Source organism: Meleagris gallopavo, chromosome 8, assembly GCF_000146605.3.
Source record: "Meleagris gallopavo isolate NT-WF06-2002-E0010 breed Aviagen turkey brand Nicholas breeding stock chromosome 8, Turkey_5.1, whole genome shotgun sequence".
In the NCBI taxonomy this organism is placed as follows: domain Eukaryota; kingdom Metazoa; phylum Chordata; class Aves; order Galliformes; family Phasianidae; genus Meleagris; species Meleagris gallopavo.
The window spans coordinates 15,892,537-15,908,894 of record NC_015018.2 but is presented as its reverse complement, the minus strand read 5'-3'; the positions used below and the strand labels follow the sequence as shown (position 1 = coordinate 15,908,894).

At 46.6% G+C, this 16,358-nt stretch overlaps 1 protein-coding gene across 2 annotated transcripts in view; it reads right to left on the bottom strand.

Moving 5' to 3' along the window:
- LOC104911952 overlaps positions 1 to 16,259 on the bottom strand; it is a 29,022-nt gene extending 12,763 nt beyond the window's left edge. The window contains exons 1-3 of one of the 2 annotated variants that reach the window (XM_010714417.3): positions 16,153 to 16,259; positions 6,634 to 7,487; positions 808 to 969 (exon numbers count right to left, since the gene is read on the bottom strand). In XM_010714417.3, the coding sequence (XP_010712719.1) occupies positions 808 to 969; positions 6,634 to 7,487; positions 16,153 to 16,195 (1,059 nt within the window). In that variant the 5' untranslated portion in view covers positions 16,196 to 16,259. The remainder of the gene's footprint in view (positions 1 to 807; positions 970 to 6,633; positions 7,488 to 16,152) is intronic. The other variant, XM_010714416.3, reaches the window with a different exon arrangement.
- Between the last annotated feature and the right edge of the window lie 99 nt (positions 16,260 to 16,358).

Sequence of the window (16,358 nt, the reverse complement as noted above, 5' to 3'; positions counted from 1 at the left end):
AAATTAATGAAAGAAAAGACAGATGGGAGCACTAAGATGTTTCACATCATAAATTCTGAGTTCTTTACAGAGAGTGGTGAAGTGCTAGAACAGACTTTCCAGAGACGTTGCAGATGCCCCATCCCTAGAGGTGTTCAAAGCCAGATTAGATGGGGCCCTGGGCAGCCTGGTCCAGTATTAAATGGGGAGGTTGGTGGGCCTGCATGTGGCAGGGGGGTTGGGGATTCATGATCCTTGAGGTCCCTTCCAACCCTGGCCATTCAGTGATTCTGTGATTCTTCCTTTGGTAGCTCAGCAGAGCAGAAAGGGAAAACAAAAAAAAACAAGCATGGATGTTGGGCAGTGGTACTCTCTTCCATTGTGTCTATTTTGTGGTAAATTCTGGTATTTCAACAACATGAAAATAGAAGAGAAAGAACGAACTTGCAATTCAAAACATGTGATTGCTACAGAGGTCTGTGAAAGTGTTTTGTTTTGATAACACTGTCAGAGGGAGATGCATTCTTGGGGCATTTTTGACTGCAGAGAAATGAAAGCTACCAACAGAGTTGGCCATGGCATGAGGTCACTTACAGAAGCAAGTAAATGGTAGTTAGGGCATCTGGGAAACAAAATTGGATAAGAAGAGAAATCTAAGCCCACCCCAAGAGAAGCTGAGCTCACCATGGAGGGCAAGGGCTCCCTAAAGAACAGAGCACCCAGCCCAGATGGTCAAGTAAAATTAGCATCATCCCTCAGATGGGCTGGAGACTTCCCATATGGCCTTGAGTATATCATTTAATGAAAGATTCTATGCTGTCTGCTTACCTCTTTTATCTGGCTCATTTTCTGTTCTTTCTGTAAGCTGCAGACTTGCTTTTGGAGCCGCAGGTTGTGCTCCTGCAGCTGCCCAATCTTCTCAATCAGTTGGCAAATGTGTTCCAGGTATCCCAGACCAGATCCCAGGGCTTTGCTGTTCCCTTGGTTCACCTGCAATGACAAAATAGCCTGAGCCACAGATGGCAGAGCAACCCTTACTGGGAGCCCAGCCTGCTCTTTGCAGCCACATGTACCTGAATCATTCTGCATCTTGTGAACAGCATCTTCCCACTTTAGAAGACCCCTGCTGCCATTTTCTCAGATATTAAGGAAGTCTGCTGGCCCAAGCTTGCAGTATAGCTTTGTCAGGATGTTCTGTAAATGTGGCATCAAATGGTCTTAAAATGCTTTTATCAGAGCACGGACAAAAATGATCAGTACTGGAGAGAAACTTTGCAATGCTGTGAGTTTTACTGTGCTGTAGTTCTTTCAGAATGACGAGTTGCCCATTTGGAAATGTGTGCTTTCAGCTTGGTCTCTTTGGAGCTGAGCTCAAGGCACAGCAGCTGCCTGGGGACCAGGCGCTAGGAGGTGGTGTGATTTTTGATGAAAAGGATTGCCTGTGTGCTGTCCGTGAGCAGATGTTTGCAGTGTTTGTGCATCAGCAGAAGAGCATGGGCCATGAGCAGGCTGTACTGCTGCTCTCTTCCCGCCCGGGACCTGCAGTGTCTCCCCATGCCCAGCCTGCAGCCACTGCCCCATGGCTTCCCCCCAGATGCAGTGCTCACAAATGCATGCAGAGGCTCTCTTCCACCTTGGCGCTGCCTGCTGCTGTGCATCTGATATCAGTAAGTAAAATAAGCCCCGATCTTTACAAAAGCGGCACTGTAAGTTTACCTTACTTCAAAAAAAAAAAAAAGCTCCCTCTACAAAAGCAGGAAGCCTACTCTGTCTCCTTTCCCACAACAATCTACGTTTTTGGGGAAATGCCAGCCTTAGGACTCTTCCTGTCTTTTCATTATGTCAGAAAGCTCATGGTGTGTTCAAAAATAATCAGCATTAGGATTTACTTCTTTTTAAACAAATGATGATACAATGTTGTTTATAAATAGGCGTTATTATGTCCAGATGTTTTTGTGTCTGAAGTTGGGACAGAGGTCACATGAAATGGTATGAAAATCCACGGTGACTCCCAGTCCATTGGCCTTCCTGAGTTTTGTGTCCCTCTCGGCAGCACCCAGAGGAGAAGTGGCAGGACAGAGGTCACTCATCCCAAAAGAAAAGAGGGAAAAGGGGTAGAGCACTTGCTCCAGGCCTTGGAGCAAGAGGGATTCACCCTTGTGGAGGAACTAAACCACATCGGATATGATATACTGGAGGATCTCATTCCACAGCCATCCCTCAGAGAGTGCTCAGATCAGGAACTTTGGGCTATTGAATAGCGAATTAATTTGTGTTTTGTTGCCGTGATCCCAGCAGGTGCAAATGAGTGAGAAGGCAACCAACCAGGCAGAGCCTGCAGTGCTTGCCCACGCCTGCAGAGCCAACCATCTCAGTAGGAAGCACACAAGAGTAAGAGTTTTGAAGGGAGCACTTCAGCTTTCGTGCCCTGCCATGAGGCCCATTTGTGGTAGGATTGCTCAGATATGGCGGGCATTCAATACAGAAAGTTTGTGTAACTTGGCAGATTGCCCCCAAAAATGTTTGCTCAGAGAGGGCCTCTCCAGGGACCCTTCCAGGACTTTTTTTTCCATGGACTGGAAACACCTACACATCCCTCACTATCTTCTGGCTGTGCTGCATGCAGTACAGAACCTGCTCTGTCACATATTGGTATAAATATTTTCCTCTCAACACCTATCAGAGTTTTATGCTTGAAGTTGTGGGGGAGCAACCACAGGAAAACTGCAAACATTTTCCAGGAGGAGTCTCTTTCTGTCTGTCCTCTCAGATGAAGCTTCCCAAAACATTCATCTCACGGGTCTGAAATGTTTCCCATTCCCCACTGGGGATTGCTAAATAGTACTCGAACAAAAGCCATGCACCTATTTTTGGGTGCATAAAACCTGTGTTTCTGAATAGAAAGATGCAGAGGATCGAGTAGAACTTTTACTAATCAGAAGGTTAGAATAGGAAAGTAAGTACATAATGTATAAATTGTGCCAGCTTTTTCTTTCTGGCATGTCAGACAGAAAGACTTTCTCAGGAAGAAGAAAAGGATGCCAAGGTCTCAGCCCCACTGTGCCGAGTTGCTCCCACTAACAATTTGACCATGTGGATTGAAGGGAAACTGGAGTGAGATCTCTGCCTTTGAGAGTGCTCAACTGACTAGGTTTTGGGGATGGGTTTTCAGCAGGTATGTAGCCTTGTTCAGTTGGCAATAAATCCTCACAGTTCTGCTAGCTCACAAATTCCTTGGGAAGCCTAAAAATATAAGATCAATGCCTGCACTGGGAACTTCAGCTCTTATCTAGAGCTCTCTGGTCAATATTTTGGCTGGTGTAAAATCATGCTTTTCCTCTGAAGTCACTGGAGTTGCCCTGTCTTATTGCACTACTGAGGTATGAAGGCCAGTGGGAGCTGCAAGACAGATAGTTGTTTATCAGACTCTTTGCTTCCCCCCATTTTGAGTAGAACAGTGCCCTATCCTTGCAGAAATCCCCATCCACTCTCCTCCACCCCATCAGCATGGCAAGCAAGGATGGAGCATGGGGCCTGTACAAAGGCAAAGGAATGTAATCACACGCTGCACATCATGGGCTTGGAGTGACTGATTGGTGACGCCATAGGCAGAGCGGGAAACATTTGTCAATGGGAGCTGACAGCACCCTGAGGCTTGTGAATAACAGGAAAGTGAGGGATCACGCTGTATATTTCTGATCACTCCACCCTGATGTCCACGAGTGGTTGCACTGCTGATAGCTTCTGGTTTCCTGCGCGCGGCACGCACAGGCTATGGGCAGAGCATCACAGCCTGCCCTATCCTTCCCCTCAGTCTTTCTCCTCTCCACTGACAAGTAGTTTGACTTCTTCGGACAAGAATAATTAGTGCTGTGTGACTAAAGGTCTTTTTTTTTTTTCATTTAATGATGACAACGTTCCCTCCCTCTCTCTTCTTGTAGGGGCCTGGGCTGACTTTAAATGTAAACTTTATGGAGCGTGAGGAAGTGTTTGCAAAGCAAAAGCATCAAAAGCTAAGTATCTTCAAACTGACCTAAAACATTTAATTTGGCTTAAAAGGAAATGCTTTTATTTAGGCTTCAAAGTTCTTTCTCTTGTTGTTTAACAGCTTCCACCCTCTTTCATCTTTTTAAATGTAGGCAAATTTCAAAATAACGCCAGTTCAAAACAGAAGATCAGAACACTTTGTTTAAGAAATGCCAGACTGAAATGATGTGATGTATATTTTCAACCAAAACCATTCACCAAATGAATCCAAAGCATCAAAACATTTGGTCCTTTCTAGTCCCTCTTTTCCACCACTTTCCCTCACGTTTCTCAGAAGCAGCCTCAGCAGTGAGACTGGAGGATATCAAGTCCTCATCCAGGGCTGCATCCTTGCTTGGTGGTAAGCTCAGAGCCACTGGCAATACCACAGCCAACTGGGCTGGGGAAACTCCAAGTGAATTAGGAATTAATTGGAAGGGGCATGTTCTTTGCCAAGCAGAGTGGGATTTCCATGTACTGGCCTGTTGTCTTTCAGATGACACTGACTGTGTTTCCAGAGATGTCAAGCCTGGCGTGGTCTCGGGGACACAGACAAGAATTGGCTTCTAAGTCACATTTCAGACAGGTGACAGGAGCATGTGAAAACTCCAGTGAGCATGGAGGTAGGGCCTCAGCTGGGGCAAACCAAGATGCATCCATCAGTTGTACGGATAAATCACTGTCTGGATCACACACTGTCCTGCCTGCACTGCATGACAGTGAGCATGGGACAACATTGTGCAGGTTTAGCGAGGGCACAAAGCTCTGTCATTGCTGTCCTCATGCTCTGAGGATCAAATACAACAGCAGCCCTGGTCTGTTGTTGCCCCAGCTAGCCTGGGCGCTGCTGGCATCCCAGCAGTTAGCAGAGTGCTGATCCTGAGATAGAGCAGCCTGGAGGTGCTCTGTGATGGGGGGCAGGCTTCCCCAGTGTCCAGGTCACAGCTGTATTTGTACAGCTCCAAAAACAAACACAGAGAAATGCTCTGGGGCACAGAGCTTTAGCACTCAGCCAGTGAGGATATTAAAAAGGAGGGGAGATAAGCCACAAAGAGCTTCATTTCCTTTTCAACCTCTTTCTAATTTATTCTCTTGTTTATTTAAATGCTCTGCTTTGGGAAACTGAGGCTCAGCTTCACAAAGAATTTAAAGGAATTTCATGGGCAGCCAAAGCTGTCAGACAAGATCAAGCTGGCTGCAAACCCTCCAGAGCTACAGAGAATTTAGGTAACTTTATAAAAAGTCTCCTTGTATTCAAAGTCTGCTGCTCCAATCCTTTCTGAACTCCCAGCCAAAAGGCCAGGCCACTATCTGGAAACCGTCAAAGTCACTCACCTCGCAAAAATGTGTGAGGTGGCTCTAGTGAGGAAAAGGACACTCCATTTGATCGTGATTTGCTTGTGCTGCCCAGATGTGAATATTAAGAGCAGTGGTTCCTGAGCTATGGGGCCATCTATGACCTTCCTCGCTGTTTGGGGAGGTCTGGTTGGGGAGAGGATGGCCAGTCTGTGCCTGGCCAGGGAGGTCACGGTGAAATATGCTTGTTATATGCACAGCATGTGTCTCTTGGCTCCCTCCTGCCTCCCTTTTCCAATTGATCACTGTTATCCAGATAGGAAGCCACACGTGGACACACCATGGCAACACAGCCCCACATTCTGATGATATAAGCAGCATCCTCAGGCCTGGTGTGTGACATCAGATGACTGACTCTCTGGAGTCTCCAACAGGCACTGCTCTTGGGCTCCAGCTATCAGAATTACTTTTTAAAGGGATCCAAACACCTTGTACCTTCTGAAAAACCCCCAACATGCACTGTTTGGTGATCTTTGGTACTTAGCCTGCCTTCTCCTTTCCTTCTGCCTACTGAGCTCTCTGTTCTGGCTCTCACTCAGGTATTAACTCGCAGTGAGAGTTTACTTTTTGTCACTAGCTCCTGGAAGCCACAATGGCAGGCAGGTTCATAATCTGTCAGCGTGTCTGTGTAGGCTCCAGGCAAAGCTCTGGCCTGAACACTTCCCAGCGTTCAGTGTGGAACAGGTGCTCAGGCAGCTTTTTATTCTCCTGTTCATTACACAGTGTACCCAGCAATGGGAAAGGAGTGAGTTTGAAGTAGCACAAGTTGCTGAAAAAAATTACTTCTTTGCAATTAAGTCAGTCTCTGGACACAAGAATTTCCATCACAGCTGTTCCAGTAAAATAAAATGGAAGCTCTCAGCAAAGATTTGGATTTGTCCATTAATTTGCTGTTCACTCACTACTTGAGAACTGGCTCTTGAGCCAGATCCAGGCCTGGGCAGAATAACTGCCCCTCAGACAAGTTTTCTCCAAACTTTGGAGCCTCAACAGCCAGCCAGTTGTTCCCAGAAACAGGAATAACCTGACTTTGAAACCGTGTTCTGCTCCCACCCCAACTATCAGATGTGGTGTGGCTCTGCAGGATTACTTACTTCACAGTTTTCATTTTAAGAACAGACATAAGAACATCCTCTAATGTAAAGCTTTTTGAAATGAACCTTACTGTTAGTTCAAATGTCTCATAATTTGTTATGGACAGCAGAACTGAGAACTTTACTGAGATATTTAGACAAGCTTAGCTATACGATACAGTTTAGGTGCCTTTCTTACCTCACTCAGTCTACAGCATTCATTCATGTATTCGTCCAGACTGTCACTTGTGGGGTACTTCTTCAGCTGATGTCCATGGAGGTGAAGGTCTTGTGTACTGCCAAAGGGCTCCGTGTAATTGTCAGCAATTGTTTTTGGCTCCTCTATGGGAATCGGAGTGGGAAGAGTGCTCTCTGTGGGGGGGTTCGTCTCTGGGGATGGTTCTTTTTCCAGAGATTGCCTATCACTCTGGTCAAAATGTTCATCAGGATTTTCTCCTTCCTGAGGAACACTGAAGTCTTCAAGGGAAGGCGTGGGAATCTGCACAACATCTGACTCCTGGCTATAGAGCTCATCTTTCTTTTCACTCTCCACACCTTGGTGGCCAACCTTCCTGGCACGCTCTTTACATGCTCTCATTATCAGGTGGTCAATTTCTGGAGAAGATGAGGTGCTAAGCACACCTGAGTCACAAAATGAGTCTCTGCTGTGAAGCACAAAGCTCTTCTCTGAACCTGTTGGCGTGGATGGAGAGTTAGCCCCGCTTGGCAGTTCAACTCCCGAGTCCTCAGATTCAAATTTGGAGAACCTGTGAAGGCGGCACTTGGACTCAAAGCTGCTGAGGTCAGGCAGCGTGGCTACATAATCTGTGCCTACTGGGGCTTCTGCATAGTCTGTGTCTGCTGTTATGGCTGCAGCATTTGGACATCCCTGGCAGTCCTGTGGGAAGTTTGTGCTGGGGAGACTGGGCTCCTCAGTACGGCTAGCATCAGCAGGAGCCTCTGGTACTAGCCCTGGGTTCTGAATTCCTTCATTACTCAGTATCTTCATATGTGTTAGCACTACTTTGTCCTCAGCAGGTGGACTCTTCTTACCTGTGTAAAGGAAAACAAGCAGAAGGTCACAAGAGACTGCAAACTCAATCTAATCTATAGCCCATTGCCTGAGGAATGTGAATGGAAAGCTGTCTGCAGTAATACTGTAGAAGGGGGCAGCCCTGGCCCGGTTTGTTTTTCTTGAGCTATATACAGCTTTCTTGTAGACTTTGCTACAACAAAAGTATTGTGTTTCACAGACCTGAAGTCCTTCTGGGGGATCATAAATGCACACAGAGTTCTGAGTTAGTAGGTAGGTAGAAAACAATATAGGTAGTCAGATGATTTTTTTTTTTTTGTCATTAATTGCAAACAGACGCAGGGAAGCACAAGATAGACATTAATTTCCTGATTAAATGTATTCTGAAGCAGTAGGGAAAAAAAAAAAGACAAAACCAAATCTATTTCTGCAGATTTGAATGAATTTCTGGTTGCAACAAGTAATTTGCAAACTGTTTGTTTAGCAGTGCTCTGCACACGTACAGATGATGAAAAGCAAGTACTGATAGGAAAAGTAAACGAGGCACTATAGATCTTTCTCACTCTCTGTATGGTGTTAGTTCTGAAATCATTTCTAAATGAACTCTTTCCTTCCTTATAAAGAGAAAGGATGTGGGAGTAGCCTTGTTCATTAGTTTTTGCACGTGAACAAAGAGGACTTATTTTCACATTGTGATTATCTCACACAGTGATGCAGATTAAGTGTAGAACAGTCTCTGGGTGAAAGGCTGATCTGCACAAGCTGGAGATCTGCCCCAGGTTTTCTTACTGCTTTTCTGGATCTCACATTTCAGAGTGCAATTTTGCTTCACTCTGGTGTCTGCTATGAGAGGTAGCATGAATGCTGAAGCACAGAACTTCAGTTTCTTTGATACTTTCTCCTTTATTACTTTGTGACCCAGGGCACCTCGGAGGGCTACCATGCACACACTTGAGGATGTCTTACTTCCTCCTTCATTTCCAGTAATTCCCCTCTGTTGCTTTCCTTCCTTTTCACCAAACCCACAGCTGCTTCAGAAACTCATGCCTGGCAGCGTGGCAGTCTGTAAGCAGGTAAAAGAGGTGAGGACCCCCAACTGGAGGCAGTGAGGAGAGCTCTGCAGGGCAGCCTTCCTTCATTGCAACCCAGAAAAATCCCTGTTTCCGAAGTAACCCGTTTTCCAGCCTTCCCTCCTCTAGCTTGCTTTCTGCAATGTCTGCAGACAAGGGAGAATTTTACTCATTAATGCCAGGCTAGCAATTATGTGAGTCAATTTCTACTTTATTTAAATATTCCTTTTATTTGATCTTAAGAATTTCTCAGGACACAACTGAAACATGCCCTTCACTGCTCATAGGCAGCCACAGATTTAATATTTTACATTGGATTTTCAAAGGGGCTGAGAGTGATGAAGGATCATATCTGATGGGATTTCTTTGGGACTTTCTATGGGTGTGTAGTGCTTTTAAGCCCATACAAAAGACCTTGTTTATCCAATACAGACTTGCACTCACCTCCCTTGGCAGCATTCTCAGGCATCTCTCCACTGCAAAGAGCTGCATCTGAGACAGCACCAGCCTGCCAGCCACACTACACCAGCACACTGCTGTGATGGGTAGCCAGAAAAAGACATTGCCCATGGAAAAGCTACAGAAAGCTCATCAGGAGCTGCTGCACTGGGCTGGGTAACAGGGCACCTCCTTTTGGGGTGAGTATAGTGGACCCTGAGCTGAGGACAAGGAGTGAGCAAAAACAACAGCAGTAAGGAGGACCTTGGTGCCAGGTCCTGGAGGGAGGTGCTGGAGCTGAGCCGTTACTGTTTTAGAGTGAAAAGCAACTGCTCGCTCAGCTGCCAGCACCTCTCTGCAGCCAGAGGCAGGGTTCAGAATCTTCTTGAAAAATAAAAGGCTTGCAGGCCCTTCGGATGCCATCATTGCCCCTTGTGGCACAACATTCACTAAGAGTCAGGAGTAAAGCATTTGCTGTGTGGTGTTTTCTTTTTAAGAAGAAATAATGTAGCTGTCATTCCTGCCAGGAATCACTGTATGCAGTAGCAGACCATTCCCAGAGACACTGACTGCCTTCACTTATTAATCATGCCATGCTTTCATTTGCTTGGAGATCCTCTCGCTGTCTTTCAATCAGCCTTTTTTTTCTTGCTTAACCGGTTCACTGTGGCCTGCACAAATATTTCTTTGTCTGATATCAGGAAGCAGCATATTAACATGAGGTCTTGCTACTTACAGAAGATATTAGATGCTGTAATCCGTATCATCTGTGACTACCATGTGGTACTACAAAGTTTGATGAGGGCATAAAGAAACTAAAAAGAAATTAAACTCCTGACACTCAATGAGAAGGTCCCCTCGATACCACCAGCTCCAGAGCTGAGAAAGTTCTGCGGACAACACGGTGCCTTGCTTTTCCCATCCTGTAGTCCCTATAATATGAACCAGTTTCACAACAGTTTCTTATTTATCTGGTGTGGGTTGCAAACTATCAGTCCTGGCACTGACAGGTCCAGTAACCACAGTGTTAGAACATTTCTGAGTTATGCTCCCAGGCCCTTATGATAATGATGCAAAACGTTGTCTTGCACCATGTGCTCAGAATGGATGCAAAAGATGGCTGGATTTTGCAAGACATTTAAGCAGCTGATCCTCATTCATTCAGTGATACTTTCCTATGGTCAGTGAGGTCAGCTGTGCAACAGCGAAGACATCATCCATGATTAAAGTAGCAGCCTGAAACTCAAGTTCTTGCTTCACCTCTCTTAAGGAATAGTGTCCTTTATTAACTGGGTTATAGAGTCTACCTCATGGGCCTCCCAAAGCGTAGATTGTTTCTGCTACAGATCCTGAAAGAAGCATACAAAAGTGCTCAGCTCTTTCAAATGCCTTGCCAACAAACACCAGAAAGGTGCAATTAATGTTCACCTGTGCAACTGAAAAAAAAAAGGCCCTCAGCTGCTATAAATTAACCCATTAACGAGGGTTTTAGTAAGGTTGTATCAGGTGCTTTGAGCTGAGGGTCTTGATTGTAAGTGCTTTATACAATAGCAAGCAGCAAACAACACAAAGCTGGGAAGGCGGCCTCCTGCTGGGTGTTGGTGGAGCGTGCTGCAGGGCTAGAGTTACAGAGCTGTGCAGCGTTTTGAAAGAAGGTGTGAAGCACTTCAGAGAACAGAGGGGCAGCATTAAGGCTGGTGCTGGAGGCCAGCCAGGTTTGATGCTGACTGCTCCCTGGGAAAACAGCCAGGGCTTCTTTTTGTTTTTGTTTCCCTTGCCCTGGGTTGGTTTTCCACACCCCAGAAGGGGTGTGTGTAAGGTACCAGAAGATGCTGCTTTCAAACACGTGGCTGAGGTGCTGGTGTGGTAACGCTACGGGGAATAGAGCTGTGTGTGTGCTTAGAAATGATATGGCTTCCTGCAGTACCTTTGGCAACATTGCCAAAGCAGCACCCAGGCCAAATGTTGTCTCAGGTGAACTTGTGCTGTTTTCTTAGTAGCCCTCTCAAGGGGTTATATGGCTCTGTAATTGCACCAAGAGATAAACAGGATTCCCTGGGTTGTAGTGTAAACCAGTAGCTGACAGTGACTGATGAAGTATAACCTTGGGCAAGTTGCTGGGTTTCCTGCAATGGAAGAGCTGGAGGATAAGGCTAGTTCCCACCTAATGAGGAGGTGGTAACAGTGCACTACCCAATATTTGCAAGTAATTGGTAGGGAGAGAAAGGAACCGGTGTATCTCAGCTGAATCTCTTGAATGTTATTTTTCTATATTTCCAAATTGCTTTCTAGGATACTCCTCTGGCAGATAGCAAAGCCTGGCAGAGAAGTTTAAATCCTCACATCTGCTGCTGTTCTGAGGCTTTCCTTTCCTTGGAAGTTTAAGTCCAAGTGCATTTTTCCTGTTTCACAATAACCAGCAGCTGCCAGGGCACAGCCTAGTACATTAATACAGACAATTCTGACCTAAGGAAGGAGGATGAGTGTCCAAGCATGAAAGTGCTTTCAAGCATTTTCTTTAACCCAAGTAAGTTTTGTACAAGAGAAACACTCACACAACAATCCAAAAAAGGGCAATCCCAGCCCTGCCCAGACTGAGCTCCTGCAAAAGCCCCCACCCTTCTACTAAACAGCCTTTATTTAAATCCCCATACTCTAAAGCATTTGAAGTCCAGGTCACATGACCAGGTCTCTTATGATCTGTGTATTGGTCTCTGATGTACTGACTTGAGTATTGCATCACAGCATTATCTGGTTAATAAAAGGACTGGAGGTGGAAGAGACATTAGAGTGCTGCCAGTGGCAGCATGGAGCTTCCTGAGGAGCTGATGTTGTGCAAATGCAGTACTTGATACGGTGTTGCCCTGTGCTGCTCTCCTCCCTTATGGTCTGTGTCCATCTATCTTCTCAAAACGTTTATTCTGATTTGCTTGGCAAGGGGAGAATCAGTTTTAAATGTGCATAATGACTGATCTAGCTGGAGCCAAGCTTTCTTTATCTCAATTGGCCATTGTGTTGCAAGTGATAGCAGCCTGAGAGCCACCAGAGCCCTCTGTTTAGCCCCAGAAATGCTGCAAGGTTCACATGCGCCATGAAGCTGTCTGCTCCAAGTGGTGCTAGCAGGATTATTGGGGTGGCAATCCCAGGCAGAAGCATGAGGTGAGCAGTCCTGAGATGCTCAGGTGCCTGTTTCTACTACATGACCCTTGGCACTTTCTGGACTTGTGCCCAGAAGGCTGGTAGTCCCCAGCTGTAGTGTGCCACAGGAACAGAGCATCGGGAATAGAGAGAGCATCACCAGTGGCTTGGATTATTGGAACAGCAAGGATTTTGCACAGACAACCTTCCAAGGGAGGCTGAAATCAAATCACACCACCATGCCCTGAGCACAGGACAAAGATGTGCCTGTGAAACCCCATAGAAAATCTTTTGGAACCACGCAGCTTGCATGGTGACCCATCTCTGGCTCCAATTGTGCTAAAGGTTCAATTCTGTGATGGAGTTAGGTCTCCAAGTGCAGTAAGAAGTGATCACCCTATACAGACTTGTAAAGAGTCACAAGGCAGCAGTGACTAGTGAGCTGGAGTCACTCTCATGACCTAGAAGCAAAAGGCTGCCTCTCCCACTCAGTCCTTGCATTCCCTCATTTTCCTTCCTTCCTTTAAAAAAAATAAAATCCCCCTCTAGTTCTGTTGCCTCTGTGTTCCCTACCACTGCTGGCTGCACAGCTCAGGTGGCATTTCCCTTTCACTGCAGAAATTTTTTTTCCTTGCCGATGATGAGGTCTCAATTTCCCAGCATTTAAGAGAAAAGGGTCACTTCCTTTCTGAAACAATAGGCATTTTTTGCTGCTGACTCTTCCACCATGTGTTCTAGGGGTTAGGTTGGATTGTCACCTACTTCTCAGTGCTGGCCCTGCTGCAGGGTGCACAGGGGCTATTACTTTTGTAGCTTGGTAATGGTTGTCCTGTACCTTGCACAGTCTTATGGGTACAGAGGGCTGTCACACAGATGAGCCCCCTGTGGTTTCCTATGCAGTTAAGACAATTCTGAACCTGGGAAATTCTGGGGAAGCTTATGGAGGTCTTCTGGTCTCAGTGTACCAGTTACAGCCTCTACCTATAAGGGCAGCTTTTTTGGGGAGTGAGAAGGAAGAGATTGTGAGAGGAAAACTCGTATTTGCAGAGGAATGCATTTCCATGCGGTAACTGGATGTTTGCATGATAGACCTGTTTCTTAGAATTTGCCTTTATATTCATCTAGAGAACTGAAATGCATGTATGTATATATACAGCTGATTCATTTGAAATGCTGGATGCAAAGGAAAAAGCATAACAAAGCTGAGATCTTGGACAGTCTTCGAACAGAAAATTCTTGGATTGATCTGGAGTGTTCCCCGGTCTCACTGTCGTTTGTGTCTGAAGTCCCTCTGGATTATAATTTGCTAATACAATGTGATAATTCCTCTGGATGATGGTTTGGTAATCTTGTGTGACCTAAAAGGTTATGGACAACCTCAGAGCTGCAGCAGGTAATGATAATTCCATGTAGAATAAATGCTGAGAGAAAGATAACAGGGTTCAAGGACTTTGAGGAGGCATCAGCACTTCAATATGTATGTTTTAGTAGAGAAAGAGATAATTATAGTTGTTTTCAAGCATTTGAGGTGCAATGGGAGGGAGATGGATTGTTTACTGATGGATATAGTTGGAAAACCATTTCCTCTTTAGTTTACCCAAGTAGAGAGGCCACTTGACACTTTTATTGCTTGCTTCTATTCATTCCAAGTGACCAGTGAAGATTTTTTGAAACAGAGCGACAGGTCTGATAAATGAGTGACCTTTGGCAGAAAGTCCTGCGGCACAGCAGGTTCCCATACACCACCTGGTTCATCGGGTGCTTGTATGGGCTGGCACCTCACCTTACTCATAGCACCAGCTAAAGAGCATCACCCCCTCATCACTGACTTTTGCACCCTTAGAGCTGTGACAACCACAGTATGTCCTGTGTCCCTTCATGTAGGAGTGCAATGGAGGGAGCGCAGGCCAGAGTCCTTTACAGCAACATTTTGTGTAATTATTTTTAACTCTGTATTTCAAGAACAGCTGAGTATAACAGCAATCAAACTAGTTATCTAACATGCAGCATGCTAATGTGTCTGAGCAGAAAATGAAAACACCCTGGCAAAACTGCTTAATCTAGAAGTTACTTCCCTTGCTCATCTGATTTGCAGGCTACCTCATATCGTAAGGTATATTCAGCTAGAAATGTGCAGGGAGACAGGAGGCCCTTTGCAGAGATGGAACTTGCCCCCCAGGGATGACAGGTATGCAGTAATTCAGGTTTTATTGCCTATAATAAGCTTGGATAAACAGTTGTTCAATAGCTCTATGGACTGAAGCCATTAAGACCCCAATGCTTCTGCTGAAGTCAAAAGAACTCATGAATTATGTCAGAAAGGTCGCTGGGGCTATTAACCTGTTCTTCGTGGGCAGTCATTTCTGTCCCAAGACAAAACCTTCGAGAGCTGCTTCAGCTCCAACAATGAAGCAGCAGACAAGCATAATGTACTGAAGAGTACGTCGGAAATCTTACATGGTGGCAACGTGGGTGGTGAAGACTCCTTATTTTATCGCTCTCCTTGGGGCTGGAGATCATAGACTCATTAAAGTTGTGAAAGACCACTAAGATCATCTAGTCCAGTCATCAACCCACCTTGACCATGCCCACTAGCCATGTCCCTCAGTGCCACATCTCCATGTTTCTTGAACACCTCCATGGACTGTGACTCCACCACCTCCCTGGGCAGCCTGTGCCAGTACATTGCTACTCCTTCTGAGAAGAAATCTTTCCTAATCTCCATCCCGAACCTCCCCTGAAATGATGATGAGGAGATGTGCAAACTTCTGCAGCTGCATTAGACTGAACTTGCTGATATGAGATCCTTCCACCTGTTACAACAGCTTTTCAAAAAAGAGAGTCAGATCCAGCCTATACCTCTGCTACTGAGCAGCACCTCTAAAAATGTTGTTTGCTTTGTATTCTGCCTTGGGAGCTGCATTTGGAATGCAACTTCATAGTCCCTGCTGCAGAGCTTGCAAGTTCTTGGCAAATTCTTGACTCTTTCTGCATGAAGCTGGGGCCCAAACCAGGATGCAAATAATACTTGATGCTTCTTTTCAGATGATGTGACTAGGAAGTGCCCTCACTGTTCCTAGCTGAGCCTCTTTTAATTCCTCTGTGCCCTGTGTGGTAAGTCTGTTCCCACCACCAGGACCTTCGCCTACAGGCTTGCTCTATGTCGCTTTGAGGAAACAAGTTTGTGGCCAAATAATGCACAGAGAAGGAAAAAAAGTAGTTTCCACTATTCTGTAAAAATGTACGTTTTCAAACATTTTCCTCATCTTGTGGTGATGCTGGTATGCTCCAGCAGCAGCACTGATCAGCTTTCTGCTAAAGCCAGCCCTCCGCATTGAGGTGATGCCCACTGGCCCCAGAGCTCAGTGTGCAGGTGGGAGGTGAAGACCCCTGGAAGCAGAATCACTCCAGTGCAGCGTCTTGCACGATACACTTAAACTCTGGAAATGTGTTTGCAGCCACCTCTGTGCCAAGCAAATGGAACCCGTGCAGTGATGTTAGTGTAGATGAAATTCACAGGCCGTGTTTCCAGCCGAGGGGCACTCTGAAGTGCAAAGGGGATATTGCTGCCTGGACTCGCAGTCTCAAAGCCTGCTGAATTGCTGCAGGGATAAAACGTACCCAACCACGCGTGCCTGAAACAAGCAGACTAAGAGCATACCAGCTTACAGCCTCACTGCCCGCCTCACCTCGTCTATACTGAGCAGAAAGGAGCGAGCAAAACCTCTCGGAGCCGCGATAATGGAATGGGGATGCGCCAGCCCCGAAAGCGAGGAGATGCCCGTCTCCGGCACGGCGGCAGTCACGCAGACCTGCTCTGCCTCACGTCCGTGCGAAGCCACAACAATACCCGCGGAGATAAAAGCGCGCACAGTCTCTACAGATGCTAATCCCCTCTTTCACCGCGAGCGGTTTGCCCCCGCGACCCCGCAGCCCGCTCGAGTCAGCGGTTCTCCCATCTCTCCCGCTCCCTCCCGAGCCTCTTTCAGAGGGGCAGCGAAGCGGGTTCCGCAGCCCGGGCCGCTCGCTGCCGCCTTACCTGCGTGGGGACAGAGGCAGCCGGAGAGCAGCGAGCGCAGCATCGGGCCGGGAGCGGGGCGGGCCGGGCCGGGCAGCCCTAAGTACCCTTAGGAAAGGAGGAGCGGGGGCCGGGGGGTGTGCCGCGGGGGCGGCCGGGCTCACCTCTCTTCCAGGGCGCTCCCAGGGGGAAAAGCTCCGGTGCCAGGCGAACATCCCGGCGGCAGC